We start from the raw sequence: 19,332 nt of genomic DNA, 5'->3' as shown, positions 1-19,332 counted from the left end.
AGTGATAGGGAATGGCAAAGGACACACTGACAAAGGAGATTAATCAGAACTGGCTTTGACAAGCACTGTGGCAATTGGACAATTAAAACAGACATGGGGGGGGGGAGAAGAACGAACTGAGGAGGAGGGTAGAGAAAACAGTGCAACAATGAATGAATGAAAACCCAAAATCTCTGTAAATGTTCACGGAAATGAATAAAATTTAATAATAATTAAAAAAAAAGAAAACTATGGAGTCTCTCCTTTTAGTCTGGCATTCTCAATCAAACCTTGTGTTTACTGCTATGATTCACCATCAGCAAAGACACAAAACCATTTTGCCACTTGAATAAAAAAAAAATTAGTTAACATTGAAATAATCATTTGTACCTGCAAGTGATTAAAAAAATATTTTTTAAAATTAATTTTAATGAACATTTACGGAGATTTTGGATTCCATTCATTCATTGTTGCACTTTTCTCCCTGCCCAGCCCTCCCCCCAAGTTCAAAATAACATTATCTATCCTGTGTGTGTATATTCATAGTTATATATCCATCTATTTGCAAAATGAGGATTAGGATATGTAAAAGAACAAATACATTTCAATTAATAGGGAACATGAAAAGTGTGTTTTGGTGGTGCAGTGACTGAGCCACCATTTTTTAAAAATTTTATTACTTTGTGTGTACCGTCAAATCACATGTAACTAGTATAGGAGGAGACTGCCCTTCCTTCTCTAGTACAGCATCTGGTGCATTCGAATAGTGTACCTCTGGGATTGCAGTGCAGTCTCTTGCCATTAGGCCACCAGAGCTCCCCTGAGCCACTTTTTTTTTTCTTTTTTGACTGAGCCACTTTTAAAGTCATATCTACACTAGGTGTTCTGTGGGAGAGAGAGGTCACAATCTGCTTCTGAAAAGACTAATTGCCTTGAAATTGTGTAGGGCAATTCTATTCTATATGGCTGAGTTGGAATAGTCTTTAAGGCAATAGATTAGTGGGAACATGAAAAAATATTCTATTTCCATGACCTTTCAGTATCATATAGATACTACATACTTCCAACAATTATACAGCATTAAGAAAAAAAAAACAACAACAAACCAACAACATCATTTAACAAAGATTTCTGGCCCAGTTTACCTGTGTCAAATAAATATCAAAGCTCTGGGCAAACGGCCTCATAGAGGCCAAGTAGCGAACAATCAAGCAAGCATCATCATAGTCCACAGTATCAGAGTTCATCCTGCAACAAAAAGTCATTAAATATTAATTGAATTATGTAAACAAGCAACAGATATAAAACAGAATTAAATGGGGGGAAAAACCCACGGGAATAAAACCCCAAAACTGTCCCTTGCCCGGATCGTACTTTAATGTGCTGAACTGAGAAGGTGTGGTTTTAATAATGCTTCTAAGAAACTTCTTTCGATTTTCAGCTCGTTGCATGATTTGACCAGTTGTCTCAACTTCCTTTGAGTGATGAGTTCCTTCAGATGACTCTTCATCTTTCTGTGACTTCATTGCCTTTTCTGTTTCTAGAGTGGTGTCACGGAACCACTGGGCTATATAGAATTTACGAGAAAACTAGAAAGAAATTACATAGATTTGAGTTTGAAGAAATTATTAACAAAACTATCAACTCACTGGTAAAGTCAGAGTACTCACAATTCAGAATAGGATTGAAGTTTACATTAAGCAACTTAAACCAGAGAAAAACATTTTAAAATTCAGAATATTTGGAATACTCTGAATGAACAAAAACCTCTATTACTTTATTTCAAGATTTGTAAGTTCCTCAGTATATATATATATATATACTATTATCAAAGGCAACTGATGGATTTTATTTAAGACTTAGTATTTTGGACTTCTGTTAGCACAGTCTGCCCGGAACTGTAGTTCCAATACAAAGGCAGCACTTCTTTGGTAGTTTGAATCTACCAGGGATTTTTTTGGGGGACAATCTCTTCTCATGTAATTTACAGCCTCTGAAAACTTGCTTGAGGGTCAGCTTCAAGCTGGTTCCAGTTTGATGGCAATGACAGAGAATATTTTGGACACATTATATAAAATACATTAAAATACTTAAAAATAGAATTATTTTTAAAGTATTATTATTTAATAGTAAACATACATTTCTAATGTACTTCCCCTTTTCTCTTTTGAAAGATGATGAGAGATCATTTTGTTAATAATCTCGGCTGTGTCCACTGTTAGAGCCAATGATTTAAGTCTAATCTCAATTACAACGTATGACAAGATTTCCAAGTATTTCCGTAGTCACAGTTTTAGCATAATATCTATTGTTTGCTGAAAATTAAGAATAATCAAAGCACTTAGTGATGAAGCTCAAAGATTATAGTCTTTAGTTTTGCTTTTACGTCAAGACATAAAAAGAAAAAAATTCACAACTGGACCAAAACAGTATCATGATAAATAGGGAAAGAATGATGTTTTCAAGAATTTCATTTTATTTGGTGCTACAATCAATACTCATGGAAGAAGCACTCAAGAAACCAATCAATGTACTACACTGGGCGTATCTGTTACAATGGACCTCTTTAAAGTGATAAAGAGCAAGGATGCCATTTTGAGGTCAAGATGCATCTGACCCAAATGAAGGTATTTTCAGTCATCTCATACACATGTGAAAGCTGGATAATGAACAAAGACGACTCAAGGAGAATTTCTGAGACCATGCAATGTTGGTAAAGAATGCTAAATATGTCAAAGACTTCTACAACTACAAACAAATCTGTCTTGGAAGAAGTACACTCAAAATGTTCCTTAGAAGGGCAGACTCTGAGACTATGGCTCACATGTTTTGGGCAGGACAACATGCATGGCAAAGGATAGTCAGAGAAAAAGAATACAACACTCAACAAGATGGACTGACTCAGTCCCTGTAACAACGGCCTTAATCATAGTTGTGATTATGAATATGACACAGGATCAGTTAGTGTTTTCATCTGCTGTAGGTCACTGTGAGTTAGAACCAATCTAATAGAATTTAAACATTCTATTCTTAAAAATTCTAATTTTTTTGGCTATGCTAGAAAGCCACCCAACACAAATAAACATTTTTTTTTCTTCTTAGAGTATCATTTAGAATTCTTACCTACTTAAAAAAAAGAATCAGTTACTTAATGTTTTCTCTTAAGCCATTTCCAGATCTCCTAGTAGTTCCACTTTGACTAGAACAAATGAAACCTACATTAAATGAAAGCAAGCACTCTTACCACCAGGGAAGGATCAGTCTCAGTGTTCTCATCCAAGTAGTCAAGCAATGCTTTTTGTAACTGTTGGATTTCATCTTCTCCTCCTGAAACCTTTAAAATAAACCAAATAAGAACAAAAACAGTTTCACTAGTGTGCTTCAACAAATTATCCATTCATAAACATAAATCTGAGAAAAAGTATAGATAAAAGAAGTGAAAGCAACACTGTAACTGAGAATATGAAATATAAAGCAGGTGAGGTACTCCCTAATCTAGGATTTAAAAAGGCCTAGCTCTTTAGGTCCTGTCAAGAATGTAAAGCTAGAAATGAAATGAACTGACATCTATATTCACAGCTGACATTTTAGTAGTTCTAGTTTTGCCATGTGAAATGCCAGAGATGTAGTTTAGAATATATCTACATAGAAAACAAAGTTAGAATTATTTAGGTTCTAGGAATATGAACTAAGTACATTCTTAAACTACAGATCGGTGTTATTCTTTCTAAAAAGAAATATGTGCCAAGAGCCAAAAAAAATGGCTGTCTTCAGTTATACTTGTATACCTACTCAATCTGAATGACTGATTCCCAGACTCTTCTAGGAAGCACAGAAAGTTATCAAACACAACTAAATGCTGGTTTTTAAACAATACTCTCCATGAAAAGCAACCAAAAGCCTTGGAGAAATGGGCAATTCAAGGGCTGGAATATCCTCAGGATTGAATGAGCTTGGAATACCTTCTTGTGCTACAAAGGAAGAATGTTCACAAAGAACGGGGACACATTAAAAGGACAAAAGTCATTCTAATGTGTCTCTTACAGATCAACTCTAAGATAATCTGAGCATTAACACGTTGCCACAATTGATGGTAAAACATAGGAAAAAAATGTGTTTTTAAGCACGGTCGTCAATTTAAAAGTGTGCAGCAACGTGTTAAAATAATTATAGCAATATAGATTATATCCCATTAAAGAGAACAGGAGAGAGTATAATATTAGATGTCTGCTGTGAGATGCCATCAAAAGTGGCCCTGACTCATGGTAATCATAAGCTCAATGAGGCTAAGCACTGCTTGGATTCTCTGTCATCTTATCATCAGTTATGAAATGAAACATCATGACACACAGGGGTTTCCTTAGCTGATTTTTAGAAGTCGATCATCAGGTATTTCTTGTACATCTCAGTCTGTAAGCTCCACTGACAACTATTCAGCATCACAGCAACATGCACGTCTCCACTGGTGGGTGGGGACTGGCTGCACATGATGTATACAGGCTGGGAATTAAACCTGGGGCTCACATGAAAAGTGAAAATTCTAGTAATGACCATCAATGCCTTGTATAATAGAAGTGGTATATTCATGTTAATTTCTTCATTGTGATAGCTATGTAAACTCACTTGTAGAAAAGACACACACCAAGCAGTGATTCTCAAATTCCAGCATTCGGCCAGTTAAAACACTGATGGTGCACCGCACCCCCAGAATCTGTGCTTTATTAAGTTTGGGGAGGGTTCCTGAGAATCTATACTCTTACCAAGTTCCCTGGTGATGGCAATGTTGGTATTGCTTGTCCAAAAAAATAAAAATTTATCAACAAACAAATTTAAAAAAAAAATTAGGGGCAATGAGTTACAACACCTAAAACTTCAAGTGGTTCAGAGAGAAAAAAAAAATTTAATTCATGCATACCCATATACACATATAAAGAGAATGATGCAACAAATGTAAACTGTAAACATAAGAGCTTTTTCATTAATTCTCATAGTTTTTGAAGTTATTAGAAATTGAAAAGATACATGATCTTCTCCAGAAAATGTTATTACTGAGAAGTTATTTTACAGAAAGAAAAAAAAAAATTCTATACAAGCAAGTTATAATTTTAAAAACAGATAATGTCAACATGGGCATGGACAATTCTGAACATGAACGAGAATAAAGGAAAATAAAAAAATAAGAGTTCTAGATAGTGGGGTTAAAGATATTTTTCTTAATCTGTTACATTACAACTTTATAATAATAACAATTAATAATAATAATAATAATAAAGCAATAAAATATTCCCCAATATAAAACATTCTAAGATAATTAGATATAGGTGGTAGTGGTGTGAGCCCTCTACATTCAAGTATACAGAACGATCTAATTGGGCATGATAAATTAACACCTCAGTAAATGAAAGATTTATCTTAAATGAAGCAAAGTTATTAACTTTATAATGCATTCATAATAGTAACTTACAAAAAGAAAGTAAACCAAGAGACTATGTAAATTATTTTAAAATGTCTTTTGATTTTATAATTCACTAAATGTCAGCTTTTTCACTTTTGAGTAACAGTCCATTTTTAGTATAGATTTTTGAATGAATGTTTACAGAGCAAACTGGTTTTCAATAATCCACATTCTGTTTCAACTACAATTTCCATTCTGTAATCATACTCTTCCCACCTCCTCCCTGTGATGTTTGTTTCCTTTAATCCTTCTAACTCTGCCTGCTGTTCGAGCTTAACTCCGAGGCAAATGCTGCCCTTCTGATTTTACGTTTGTTGGGTCTGATAAGGCAGCTCTTCGCAGGTGTTACTGTTTGCCGACAATCTTGACTACTGTTCTGATTCGAAATCCACAATTCACACAATATAATAAAATACCTAAATAAATTTCCCTTACTTCTCACATTATCATTAAGTAGTTCCAAAGACCAAGTCTGTTTTACAAAAACTGGGATTATGTGAAAATGGAGAATGACCACATTGGATTACAAAATAGAGAATGACATTATTGTACAATTGTCAAACCACTTGAGAAGCATGAGTCAATGACACTGACACATAACCATAACTATCACAGACAGCATTATTCCTGTCTCACACCTCACCATTTGCTATTGTGATATATTATGCTGTTAATGTGCAAAGTAATTGCACAGACTTTTTTTATTATGGTAGTAAATTTGAAATGTTGGATAATGAAACAGCTTAAGGAAGGGAAGAACAGGAGTACATCATTGATATTTTCCCTTTGATTTTACTCTTCTTCTCAATACCTGTTTTAAAATTCGTTCTATAGATCCTTGATCCATTTTGCTTGTGACAGCATCTTTCCGCAGTCGTGCTGCAACTGTTCCAAGGTAATCAAGAGAGGCCACTCTTAAAGCCATTTCTGTTGACTTGTTACTGAATTGATGAACCTAAACATGAAAACACAGCATTTTTCATTTAACAAAAAGCATTAATATCTAAAGTATGTTTGGTAGTAATTTAATAGACAAAACCCAAATCTATGGTATATTATTGGAAATTTAAACATGTTATCTTTTCCTGGGATATGGTCCCTTTTTAGTTTTGGGATTTGTACATTTTATTTGGGTAAATTTTTATTTTTACTAAATTAAACCTCCTTAAGAACACAGTCTATATTTTCAAATGAGGCTGAACAGTTTGTTGTTTTTTAAAATAAAGATGTATGACTAAGAATTTCTTAGACTGGAATTCTGTACATATGCAAAATTATCTTGGTTGCAGAAGAGTATTTGTATATGTCCTTGTTTAAAGAAAGCTCTCAGAAGTAATATAAAACTGGTATCGAACAAACGCATGTGTAGTTGAAAAATTATTTCCCCCCCATTTCCTCAACTGCTTTATGATAGATTAAAAAGTGCCATATTCTTAAAATACAATTCTTTTTTTTTTAAAGTGGTAAAGCGAACTTCATTATAATCAAGATTCTTTTAATTTTGTAAGTATTTTTTAAAATTAATTTTAATAAACAGTTACAGAGATTTTGGATTTCCATTCATTCACTGCCACACTTTTCTCCCTGCCCACCCCTCCCCACCAGTTCGTTCCCCTCTCTGAAAAGAAAAAAAAAATTCCTTCATTGGTATACAATTCACCCACTCCCCACCCCGAGTACACTTCTCTATGCAACCTTAATTCTGGATTCCTGTGCTAACCATAATACTCAATCATATATCGCCTCTGATCTGTTCTTCCCTCATCTGTTTCAATACAGTATACATAATTTATCCAGTTTTTTCTCAGTCTTACCCCAACCCTGATGTAGACCCATTCTACAACAGTGGCACCATGCAGTATTTGTCCCTTTGTGACTGAGATATTTCACTCAGCATAATGTCCTCCAGGGTCACCCATTTCGAATAATATTGCATGAGTTCCTTGTTTTTCAATTAAAATACATTCTTAAAGAATACTTTAACATTTCACGCTTTATAATGAATTACAAAAATAATATAATTCAGTAACAGATTTAACGCCAACATAATTCCAATGTGAAAAAAAAAAGTTTAAGCCCTGTTATTTTAGTGTATGTTATGAAATGATATTGCCAAAAATCACAACATTTAAGTTTTCTACATGGTTCTTAAGCACATGCATAAAGAGAGACACAATGTCTGTATTTCCTTCCACATTTTTAAAGGGTTTCCCAATCAGTGAATCAGATTACATCCTTATTATTTGATTTTCTAGTAACCTAATAATGCTAAAATGCTCTAGTCTTACCAAGAGTCTTCCTAACAAACTAAGGAGCAGTTCAGCAGCTGGCCACTCAGGCTTATTGACTGTTGAGAGAAGGTCTTGAACAAAATTTTCAAACAGTGGCCTGTAATCTTCTTCACCTTGCTTACTACCACATCTGTTCAAAGATAAATAATAAAAAAGCTGTGAAATCATGTGAAATTTTATTACTAAGCTTTCTTTCTTCAATATCTAGTAACAATAAGCTCCATGAAATATAGTTTAAAATCAATTTCCCAATTGTCATTTCCCCCTTCATTTCAGGGACCTAATACTAAAATTACTTATATAGTTAATTCATGGCTATTATTTTTCCACCTCAACAAGATTAGCAAAAATATTTTTGAAGACCAAATTACTCTGCACAACAAGTTTACCTACTCAAATTGTTGTTGTAAGGTGCCGGTGATTTGAGTATGATGAATAGTGACCGTGTGAGCAACAGTTGTGAATCATGTCCTATCCTGTGCCATCCTCACAATTTCTGATTGAGCCCACTACAGCAGTCACTGTACCAAACCTTCGGGTGGAGGGTCTTCTCTCTTTCACCAACCCTCTATCTTCCTAAACATGATGTCCCTCTCCCAAGAATAGCCTCTCTTAGCAACATGCTGAAAATACATGAGATGAAGCTTTATCATCCTTGCCTCCAAGGAGCACCCTGGCTGCATTTTCTCTAGGACATTTATGTGCTCTTTTGGCAGGCCATAGGATATGCAGCACTGTTCTCCACCACCACAGTTCAAAAACATCAATTCTTCTGCTGTCATCCTTATTCACTGTCCAGATTTCAGATGCATAGAAGAGATTGAAAAAGACCATAGTCTGAATTAGGCACATTTTAGTACTCAAAGTGACATCACTGCTCCGCAGTAATTTGGAGAGCTTTCTTTCCCAGTACAATATATCTCCTGATTTCCTGAGTGCTGGTGCCAAGAGTAATGGTTGTGTATCTAAGTAAGATGACAACTTCAGTCTCTCCTCCATCTATCATGATGTTGCCTATCATTCCAGTGGTAAGAACTTTTGTTTTCCTGACACTGAGATGCAATCCATATTGAAGGCTGTATTCCTTGACCTACTGCAGGGTGCCCCAAGTCCTCCTAAGCAAGCAAGGTTGTGTTATCTGCATAAGGCAGGTTATTGATGAATCTTCCTCTGATCCGGATGCCATATTCCTCTTCCTAGAGTTCAGCTTCTCGAATTATTTGCTCAGCATACAGATTAAATAGGTATGGAGAGAGAATACAACCCTAATGTACTCCTTTCTAAATTAACTGCCTCATTTTAAAGATCAGATAACCAAGGTGCTAGGGAGACTGACTCAGGATTCAGGCAATGGCAGAACGTGTTCATTTTGGTGATGAATTAAAGAGAAATGAACTATTCTCTAATACTGCAGAACATATTATATTAATTTTACTTACTTTTTAAGGAAGATGGAGAGGAAATTCTGTGCTGTTCGCATGGCTGTTTCGTAAGAATTGGTAATGACAACATCCTGATCAACCTACAGTGAGGAAAAAAGAACAGTAAAACGAACAATTTAATTAGCTAGAATGTTATCAAGTATGAATCTAGGAAAACTGGGAGTTACTTGAGGATTTTTACTAACATTCTGTAGTTTGACATTGATCAAATATGCAATGAAGATACATTAATAACAACTATGATTGAATGGAAAGGTTGGATGAAGAATTAAGGGTTGGAAATTATGGCCTTGGTGATAGAAATGAGGCTTGAGAACACTTGATATAAGTTCGTATAGCCAATGACTTATTCACGGCAAACATTTTTTTCAATAAAACACAACGGCGATCATGAAATTCACAGGAATCAAACTGACTATATCCGTGGAAAGAGAAAGTAGAGAAATTCAATATCAACAGTGAAAACAAGGACAGCAAAGAACCTCATGGAAACAGAATGACTCAGTGGCTGATGTAGTAGGCTTAAGTACAACAGAAATTGTGTTGATTGTGCAGTACTAGGCAATACTTCACTATTCTATGTAAAGGACTGGTAAGCACAAGCTCTAGAGAGGTGACTCCACGGCACCTAATAACCAGTTAGCTCAAGTGTCTATCATGTAACTTCCCAAAGTAAGGATAAGCTTACACATTAAAAAGTTCAATGATCCCTTTTTACAGCAATATACTGTCATAAAAAATTTTATTTAAAAAGATATGACCCTAAGGGAGCTCTGGTGGCCTAGTGGCAAGACGCTGCACTGCAATCCCAGAGGCATGCAGTTCAAATACACCAGATGCTCTGCTGGAGAAGGAGGGGGCAATCTCCTCCTGTACCAGTCAGATCTGATTTGACGGTACATGTAAAAATAATAATAATAAAAAAAAAGTAGAGACATTAAAAAAAAAATATGACCCAGAGATAAAGAAATGGGTAGTTTTCTAAAAGTGGAGAAGAGGGAATAGACCGCAGCGCCACATGTGTTAGAGCATGCAGTTGAGAGGAAAGGAGAAGGGATAGGAACATAAGTGAAAGTAAAGACAGTTTTGTCAGAAAAGATATGTATGCAAGTGTGTGTGTGTGTGTGTGAGAGAGAGAGAGAGAGAGAGAGAGCTAGATACAAAACACATAAAATTGTTAAGTGCCATCGCTGTTACTCACAGCAGCTTATGAACAACAGATATGATCTCTGCTCTATCCCATGCCTCCTTGACCATCTCTGTCACACTCAAGCCCACTGTTAGGGTATGACATGAAGGATATCAACCATGAAGAAAGCAAAAGGCTATTATAAAGATAGCAGAGAAAAGAAAAGAACAAAATAGATGTCAGAAGAAACTCTGAAAATTGCCCTCGAATGTCAAGCAGTCCAGACAAAGGGAAGAATTGCTACAGAAAGAGAGATGAACAGAAGATTTCAAATGGCAGCGGAAGACAAAGGGAAGTATTATGAAGGGATGTGCAAAGAGGTGGAAAACAAAAAGGGAAGAACTCATTTGAAGAATTTGTCATTTCTCAAGCTGAAAAAACTGAAAAATAAAATCAAGCCTCAATTTGCAATACTGAAAAATGTCACAGGCAAAATCCTGAATGTTCCAGGATTCATCAAAAGAAGATGGAGGGAATATACTGAGTCACTGTATCTAAATAATTGGCAGAGAACCATTTTAGTAAGTAATGTATGCTCAAGAACTAATGGTGGTCAAAGAAGATATTTAAGCTGCATCAAAGGCATCAGGCAAAAAATAAGGCCTCAGGAACTGATGAGACACCAACTGACTAAATGTGTAACTGTGACTGATAGAAGAGTCTGAGGTGTACGTGATTTGTGATCACCTGTTAACCTAAAAGTAGGTGTTCTGAACCCAACCGGCCACTCTATATGGAGTTTTGTTTCCATTAAAATGATGGCAAACAAACACTACTGTGCTGTTCTACTCTCTAACAAATGGGGTAGCCATGAGTTAAGGGCAGACATGAAAACAGCAGTACAATGGCAGGTAGCTAACAACAACAAAGGAGACAGATGTGGTTAATAAGTGTAATAGCAATACTTGAACATGATTCAACTCAGAACAAGAAGAAATTTAGTAAAAATATTAAAAAGAAAATGCATGAGGGAAAGATTCCAAATTAAAATTTTATAAAATATTCTAAATTCCTTGAAGTCCAAATTCTAGAATTTCTTTAGTAGTTTATTAAGGAGGATAGTCATAGTTGTGGAAATCCAAAAGGCAAAGCAATAAAATGCATGAACACAGTTCATGATGTAATAATTCTACCTCTAAAGATACACTTAGATAAAGTCTTGCTTTTAGTTGAGGAAGTTATATGCTTAACTGAAGTACGTAAGAATGCAGTGTGATGATGAATATTCAAAACAGTATTGGTGAAAATTTTAGCTCTAACCATATCACCATGAAATCAGTTATGTAAATGAAAGAATTCTACATCAAATTCATGCAGATATAGAAGTAAATATACTCATTAGAGTTATTACTATTAAGAAGGAGATGGAAGATTAAAAACAAAACCACAAGACTGACAAAGTAAAAAAAAAAGGAGATCTCAACCTATTATGGTACTATTTACTTACCTTAATATTTAGTAATAGAAAGGGTTTTATACACACATACATGCATATTTATATCTATTACAGAACCAACTAAATAGAAAAATAAAATTATTCTCATTTCTCTTGACCTTCTATTGAAGAACTACAACACTTGGATAGGTAAAGCTACAAAACCAAAAGCAAATCATATTAAGGCATATCTCACTTTCTACATAGTAAGTATATATATTGCTCATGAATGAGTATGAAGTATTCACTCTCATATTACGTATTGCATTTGAGACTTACAAACTAACATGGGAAACATGTCAGATATTATCATTTCATATGGCAGTTGTGAAAATAAACTCAGAAACATTCAAGTAGTGTGTCTGCTAAAATTTAATCTAGTGTGCTCTTCCAAGGACTCTAAAGTTCAGACACGAACTCCTAATTAAGAACTTCAGTTATTTGTAAGACTTACACATAAAACAAGTGCTTCTTTCCATTATAGTAGAAAGATATAAATCTTTTATAAGATCCCTTACCTTTTTGTTTGAATCCTCTTCTGAATTAGAGTCCTTCTCTGATGATGGCAAGTGTACTACACACTGAATAAGTTGTAAAACCAATGCTGTAACCATCTGAATATACATAGGTTCTCCATCCATATCACTACTATTTAACCTGTAATGGAGGGGGGGAAAAAAGCAAAAACACAAACCCAGAGAGTATAAAGATAGTTTCATTTTACATGTGATGTATCATCTGGAAATTTTAGACATTTTCTTTACCAATAATTCTAGGTACTATTATTAGTGATGGTGTCTTCTATGCAATTATTTTAAATTAATTAGAAGACCTTGGTAAGTACTTTTACATACTCTGATAGTTAAAATAGTCAAAGGAAAATGCAGTGTTTAATACATCTCTACATTTTATATACACATTACCAACAAACAAAAAACAAACCCCAAAACAACTCCAAATTAAAAAAACCAAAGTAATCTCTCAAAATTATTTTCAAAATGTAAATAAAGGTTTTAAAATGTAACTGTGACACTGATGTGTCAAATGCGTTAATGGTTGGGTACCCATGGTGGACAGCATTGGGTGAAAGTCCCCGATTAAAACAAGCTTGGAAGCAGAAGCGGCATCCACTTCCATAATAGCTTGCCTCCAGATCCCTATGGACCTGGAGAGAGGATTAGAGACACACAAGTGCCGGGGACTCTCCTTCTTAGGGTTGCTATGAGTCGCCTGCGACTCGATGGCACTTAACAACACAAGTGTTTAGAGATTGCTGAGGCATCCTGAATAGTTACCTTTATTTATTTATATTTTTTGGGGTGGGTAAAATAGTAATGATAAACTTATTAGAAATGTTTATCCTTAAAGGGAGAGACTCCTTCCTTCAAAGGAGATATGGTGGGAAGGTCCCCTAATATTCACTTTTAAAACATGAAAATCTGTTGTACAGTCAGTAGTCCATCACCAGTGCCATAGTACATGGGCACCAGCACAGATTAAGAACAACAAAGCATTTGGTTATATATTTTAGACATCAACAATTCTTTTATATGCTGATAATTAAGGCATGAGCTTTAGGATAATTAATCCACGAGCTGCTCCCCAGGAGAAGAATGTGCAATCTGCTCCTGTGCAATTTAACTGCCTCTGAAAATCCTCTGGAAGGTCAGTTATGGGTTGGTTCTGACCCGATGGTACACAACAAGAGCAAAAAGAGTATTTCTTCAGGTTTAACAGACAACAGATATTTAGTTAGTTCAAAACATGATTAAATTTTAGAAAAGGCAGCTTTCAAATAATTAAAAATAATCTTATATAACAGCAGGTCACATAATCACATTATCATTTAGGATTATTATTATTATTTAGAATTATTATGTGATAATGTTGACCAAAACAGCTAATAATATGCCTTATGCATGCTGTAATTAATAATTTATTTAAATTCAATTTATGTCTCTTTTTTTATGTGTTACAGCAATGTTTCTTTTCTTTTACACAAGAGTATTTGATAGGCTTCTACTACCTAAGAGATCACGTCCAAGTTCCTATGTTTGAATTGCCTCTTATTCTTCCTGTAGACCCACAGTTCAAAAGGGGAGATGATACTTTCCCCATGGAACATGTGTCAGGGTCTATAGACAACTTTGGCTGTAGCAACTTGGAGGTGGAAAGGTTTCCATTGGCACGTACAAGGTACCAGGTCAAGGATATTGAGAAACATCTCACAATGTGCAGGCCCAAAATGTTGCTAGTACAGGGATTAAAAAAAACTGTCACAGAGCTTCACACTTTAGAATCATTGAAGTTCTAAATCTCTTAAATATACCATATTATTTCATACACTTGAGCTATTTTTCATGCTGTTCCAAACTGCTTCTATTTCAATTATTCACGAAAAAATGAATCAGAGAAAAAGAACAGGTCCACAACTGTTAGAAAAGAATGGAATTCTTCATTATACTTGGATCTCTGGGATATTTACCTGAAGTTTCTTAAACTCCTTTTGCTAGTTGGTAATCTTGCAAGTGAAGTAAAAATTTCTTCCAAAATTAACTGCCTATGTTTTTCATATCTTGAGAATACCTGTTTAATAATTATAAAATTTCAAATTTAGTTGATAAAAACATACACAAAAGTCTTAATACTATTCCATGTAGTTAGAAAAAAAAAGTATTATCTGCCATTTAAGAAGGAAAATGCTATTAAAACCTTCAGTAGTAATGGTTTGTTCAGTTCTTCTACTAATTATAACATTCATAGTAGCAAGAAGCTGCACTACAATCACAGTTACTCATTTCAAGGCCATCAGCCTCTCCACAGGAGAAGGATGGACAATCTCCTCCTGTGAGATTAACTGTCTCTGAAAACCCACTGGAGGGTCATGTGGGGTCGGATCCGACTCTAAGGCATACAACAACGATTTCAAAGAGTACTTTCATGCATGTGATAGTTCTTAGGTATGGAAAAGCAACAGGATCTGAACCATTGTAATTTTATTTTAAATCCTGAAGAATTGTTCATGGGATTAAAAAAAAAACCCAACAGAGTTGTCTGAAACTTGGTAAAATCAGAAATCCCCCAAAATTAATGCAACAGAAAAAAGAATCTCCAAGATTCCAAATCTAAGATACTTTGTAAGTGTAGCTAATTTGAGTATATAATTTTTTACTAGTCATTTTTGTTCCTGGGATATAAGTAACTCAGCTGAAGGGCTAGCAGTTTAAACCAACCCAACCCACAGGTACCTTGAAGACTGGTCTGGTGACCTGCTTTTCATAAGTTACAGTCTTGAAAATACAAAAGGAGTCTTTGTAAACTTTCACTCAAATCACAAGAAAAAGAAAAGAAAAACAAAAAAGAAAATCCTATGGAGAAATTCTACTCATCACACATTGGTTGTCATGTGCCAAAATTGACTTAACGGCATCTGAAAAGTATTTTACTTTGATGGTAACCTGAAAATAAGAACTGAGAAAAATGTACTTACTGCAGTCACTAGTTTAATGGCACACAACTGTAATTCACTGACATTCTCTACAAAAAATGGTGTTATTCCCATTGATGATACCTGTAAGTAGAAAGAAAAAAAAAAGAATAGTTAATAAACATCTTACATTGATTTAAGAAAAAAGTCTTTGTTAAATTTATGCACTTGTTGGGAAACACAGAGGCCTTTTCTTTTCCTTCACGTAATCAGCATCTACCCCCATTCTCTGTTCTTCACCATCTGGTACTTTAATGACAAATCAAGTACCTTACTTTCATGGCTGTTACTTCTCTGATTTCCACCATTCAGACTAATGAATGTCACAGGAATATGCCGTTAGGTGCTATCAAGTTGATTCCAAACCACAGCGACCCTATGTACAACACAGCTAAACCTGCTCTGATCCGGTACCATCCTCACAATTTCCCACCTCCACTGCTGCAGTCACTGAGCTTGTGCATCTTGTGGAAGGTCATAGTGTCCTTTGTGGACCCTCTATTTTCCAAGTATGATATCTGGCCCCACCCAACAAGAAGTTCAAAGTATATGTGGCAAAGTCTCACTGTTCTCGCGACTAAGGAGTACTGTGGCTATCTTTCTTTCAAGACAGAACTGTCTACTGTGAATGGTATACTCAATATTTTTCAAAAACACTGTATTTTAAATGCATCAATTGTTCTAAGTTTTCCTTATTCACAGTAGCTTTTACAAATGCATATGAAACAAATGAAAATGCCATGGTTGGGTTAGGAGGATCTGCGTCCCTTATATATACTTACATAGGAATATAATTGCTACCCTGGATAAAAAGATTCCTACGTATTGTAAAGGTAATTCACTTTTGAAGGAGTTTAGAATTTACATTATAGCTCCCGCTTTCTAATCAAAATGCCTCTATTTAAACTTTATTTGTTGTTTAATTTAGATAGACCATACTCTGAATTGAGCAAGTTATGTAAGAGTCCATACTCTGAACTGAGCAAGTTATTTAAGAGTCTTAGTATAATCAGGCCTTATACTCTTAATGTGGTCTAAAAAGATACAGAAATGCTTAAAAAAGTTTACCTGCAGAATTGTTGTGTCCGTAAGAAGTTGTATCTCTAGTAATTCTGATAAGCTGCTGACAATATCACAAACTTTGTTATAAAGCATTACTATTACTCTCTGCTTATGAGTAGAACATTTGGCCCGTTTTGCCTTTGAACTTAGTAAGCCTCCTAAAAGAAATAAATCAAAACAAGGAACTCTGAATCAATAGGAATAAATCCATTTTCTGTATTAAGAGAATATTTTTCCTTAGGATGCATATAAATACAACTTGATAAAGTTTATTATTCATTAAAAGAGAAAATGTAATTAAGATATTTATTCAGAACCAAACATTCTTAGAACAGATAATTTATGATATAATTCAGTGCCTACATATTTATGAATCTAACATACTATTCTGTCTTTACGGTTTTCCATTAAGGAGAATAAAGTTTAACTTGTAGTTATTAAACAAGAGACAATCAAATGTAGATTATTTATGTAATGGTTATCTTCTTTTCAAAGTACCTATTTCATTACTCATTGCTTGTCAAGAGTAAGAGGAGGTATAGTATATATCTTGACACAATCCATTTTGCATGTTAACTAGTATTTTTGGCTAGATTAAGCAGTGCTTCATTCTATTGTACACAGGCTGCTATGAGCAGGAAGTGACTCGGCCTGTAGGAAGTGACAAAAATGCACCCAGTAACACGCATTTTGGAAGGAATTGGGGGATTTAGCAAATTGAACCAAAAGTAAGTATTTCCCCTAAACAACAGGAATTACTTATTACGTTCTATATTCTAATTAATGGCAAAGCTCTCATTTACTACAATTAATGTAATGTAAGGATTCTGATGCCATTGTATGTCATTGTATTGTGACTCATCTAACATGAACAAATTATATAATTGATAATTTTGATACTAGTGTAAGTATAAAGGGGCAAACAAACCTCCATGAGGATCTAATCTGTAAACGGGGTCATACTGAGGATAAAGTGTATTCTGCAAATGAAATTTAGTGTACTGTATAACTCTTTCTATTACATCCTCAATATATACAGCTTTTGGCATGTTAGGAGATGTCATGATGTTGATAGTTGTAAGACAAGCATCTGCCGATCTTGTGACTCTCTCCATAATAAGATCTCTCCATAATCTTTCTTCTTCTTCTGTATCATTATTCTGTAAAACAGTATATTGTTTTAGTAATAAATAAACTAGAAATATTTACAAAAACAATAAAAAAATAAATGAACTGGAAATATTGAAAACTTTAAAAGAGAAATTATCTTTGACTTTTACTAGCTAAATTTTAACAGTCTTGATGCATATATTCTTTAAAAAATTGTACAGATACTAGTATTATGGTAAGCAAATTTTTGCTTCATATTTTCAAAGACAGAAATTACCATTTTCACCACTGGGTGACACGCCACTGACAAAATCATAGTTATTTTTATCATCTATGTATTTATAGAAATCTAGAATTTAGTTTAAGGTTGTAATTGTTTATAACCAACTTTATCATTCCTAAATCAGCTTACCTACTTTTCAAAACTATTTATTTCAAGCTGTGACTAAAAAGTGGTGATTATACAGATTATCAAAATCATTATTTGTTTTCTAAGAAGGTAATTCAACAACTGACAAATTAGTACATTTAAATTTACAAATCAACAACTTGACATTACATTCTGAAATGAAAACTCTACTGTATCTTAAGCAAGTGTCAATTTGTATTAAAGAAACTCAGACACTGGTAAAGTCTGAGTTGGCAAATAAAAGCACGTGTAAAATAAAATACGTGTAAAGCAGAGAACAGTTTTCTAATTAGCAATGCCTAAAATCTGATTGTCTTTTTCCTAATTTTAGTTTCTAGTTAGTCCAGTGTTTACATGCTTTAATGGTTAAGATAAAGTAGCATGTATTTGATATTAAAAGTGACATTTATAAGAATCAATTAAGGAGGCTCATGAATCATATCAAATGCAAAGTTTTCAGGAATGGAAATAATTTCATTGCCAGACTCTAGATGTCTGATGTTTATAGCATTTTCCCCCCTCAAAGTATTTTAAGTAAAACTTGCAAACTAAATATGGAGTAGACTGGTACCTGAGGTTTCTCAAGACATTTTTTTTGTTCCTATAACTCGAAAATTCATTAAAAAGCAGGGCATTGGAAAACAGAGACAGTCTGTAAAGTTACTACCTGGGACTATCACCAATCAGTGTGTTATATTCTGGTGAGGCTTGTTGCTATGATGCTGGAAGCTATGCTTCCAAAAGTTAAATACCAATAAAGTCACCACAGTGGAGAGGTTTCAGTAATCTCCATACTAAGACAGACTAGGAAAAAAAGGTCTGGTGATCTACTCCCAAAAATGAGACAATGAAGACCAAACAAAACAGAATAACCAGGAAGTGTTTTGTCCTGTTGTACACAATACTGCTATGAGTCAGAGAAGGCTTGATGGTACTTAACAATCACCTCCACCAAGTGATTATTCTTCAAGGTCTTTTATTTTGCATGGATAACTTAGCAATCCTGTGACTTCTGCAAAAGGAACATTGTGTATGATTTCTCTAATGAGGTCAAATAAAATGCAGTACATAGATTATTGTCTAATGTCACTCTATGGCAGAAAGAGAGAAAGAAAGAAGGTTTACGCTCATAAAAATTTACAGATGTGCAAAACTAATGGAGGTTTGTCAGGAGTTGCTTATAAAGTTTCCAAGGCTGTAACCTTTAGGGAAACAAATGGTAACCTCTTTCTTCCATGGAGTAGTTGGTAGATTTGAACCTTCTAGTCAGTAGCTGAGCAATTAACAATACTACTACCAAGGCTTCTTACCTGTGTTAGTGTGTATGTGTGTGTGTGTGTGTGTAAGAGAGAGAATATTTTCTCTCTGTGTGTGCTTTTTGCTTTTCGGAAATGTTCTAAAATAAACATATTACTTCTGCAATCAGGTTTTTAAAAAGAGAATTCTTAATTAAACATTTCTTCAAATTTTTAT

General features: G+C 34.4%; 1 protein-coding gene across 1 annotated transcript in view; it reads right to left on the bottom strand.

Moving 5' to 3' along the window:
* NIPBL (Nipped-B homolog (Drosophila)) overlaps nt 1-19,332 on the bottom strand; it is a 251,156-nt gene that overhangs the window by 53,987 nt on the left and 177,837 nt on the right. The window contains exons 17-27 of the mRNA XM_006889575.1: nt 17,269-17,500; nt 16,347-16,498; nt 15,282-15,362; nt 14,277-14,377; nt 12,310-12,448; nt 9,165-9,247; nt 7,723-7,855; nt 6,246-6,389; nt 3,224-3,313; nt 1,354-1,568; nt 1,125-1,227 (exon numbers count right to left, since the gene is read on the bottom strand). Coding sequence (XP_006889637.1) covers nt 1,125-1,227; nt 1,354-1,568; nt 3,224-3,313; nt 6,246-6,389; nt 7,723-7,855; nt 9,165-9,247; nt 12,310-12,448; nt 14,277-14,377; nt 15,282-15,362; nt 16,347-16,498; nt 17,269-17,500 — 1,473 coding nt within the window. The remainder of the gene's footprint in view (nt 1-1,124; nt 1,228-1,353; nt 1,569-3,223; nt 3,314-6,245; nt 6,390-7,722; nt 7,856-9,164; nt 9,248-12,309; nt 12,449-14,276; nt 14,378-15,281; nt 15,363-16,346; nt 16,499-17,268; nt 17,501-19,332) is intronic.

Source organism: Elephantulus edwardii, unplaced genomic scaffold, assembly GCF_000299155.1.
Source record: "Elephantulus edwardii isolate Elephantulus edwardi_28Jun2011 unplaced genomic scaffold, EleEdw1.0 scaffold00079, whole genome shotgun sequence".
Lineage (NCBI taxonomy): Eukaryota > Metazoa > Chordata > Mammalia > Macroscelidea > Macroscelididae > Elephantulus > Elephantulus edwardii.
This window is presented reverse-complemented; position numbering and strand designations above follow the sequence as displayed.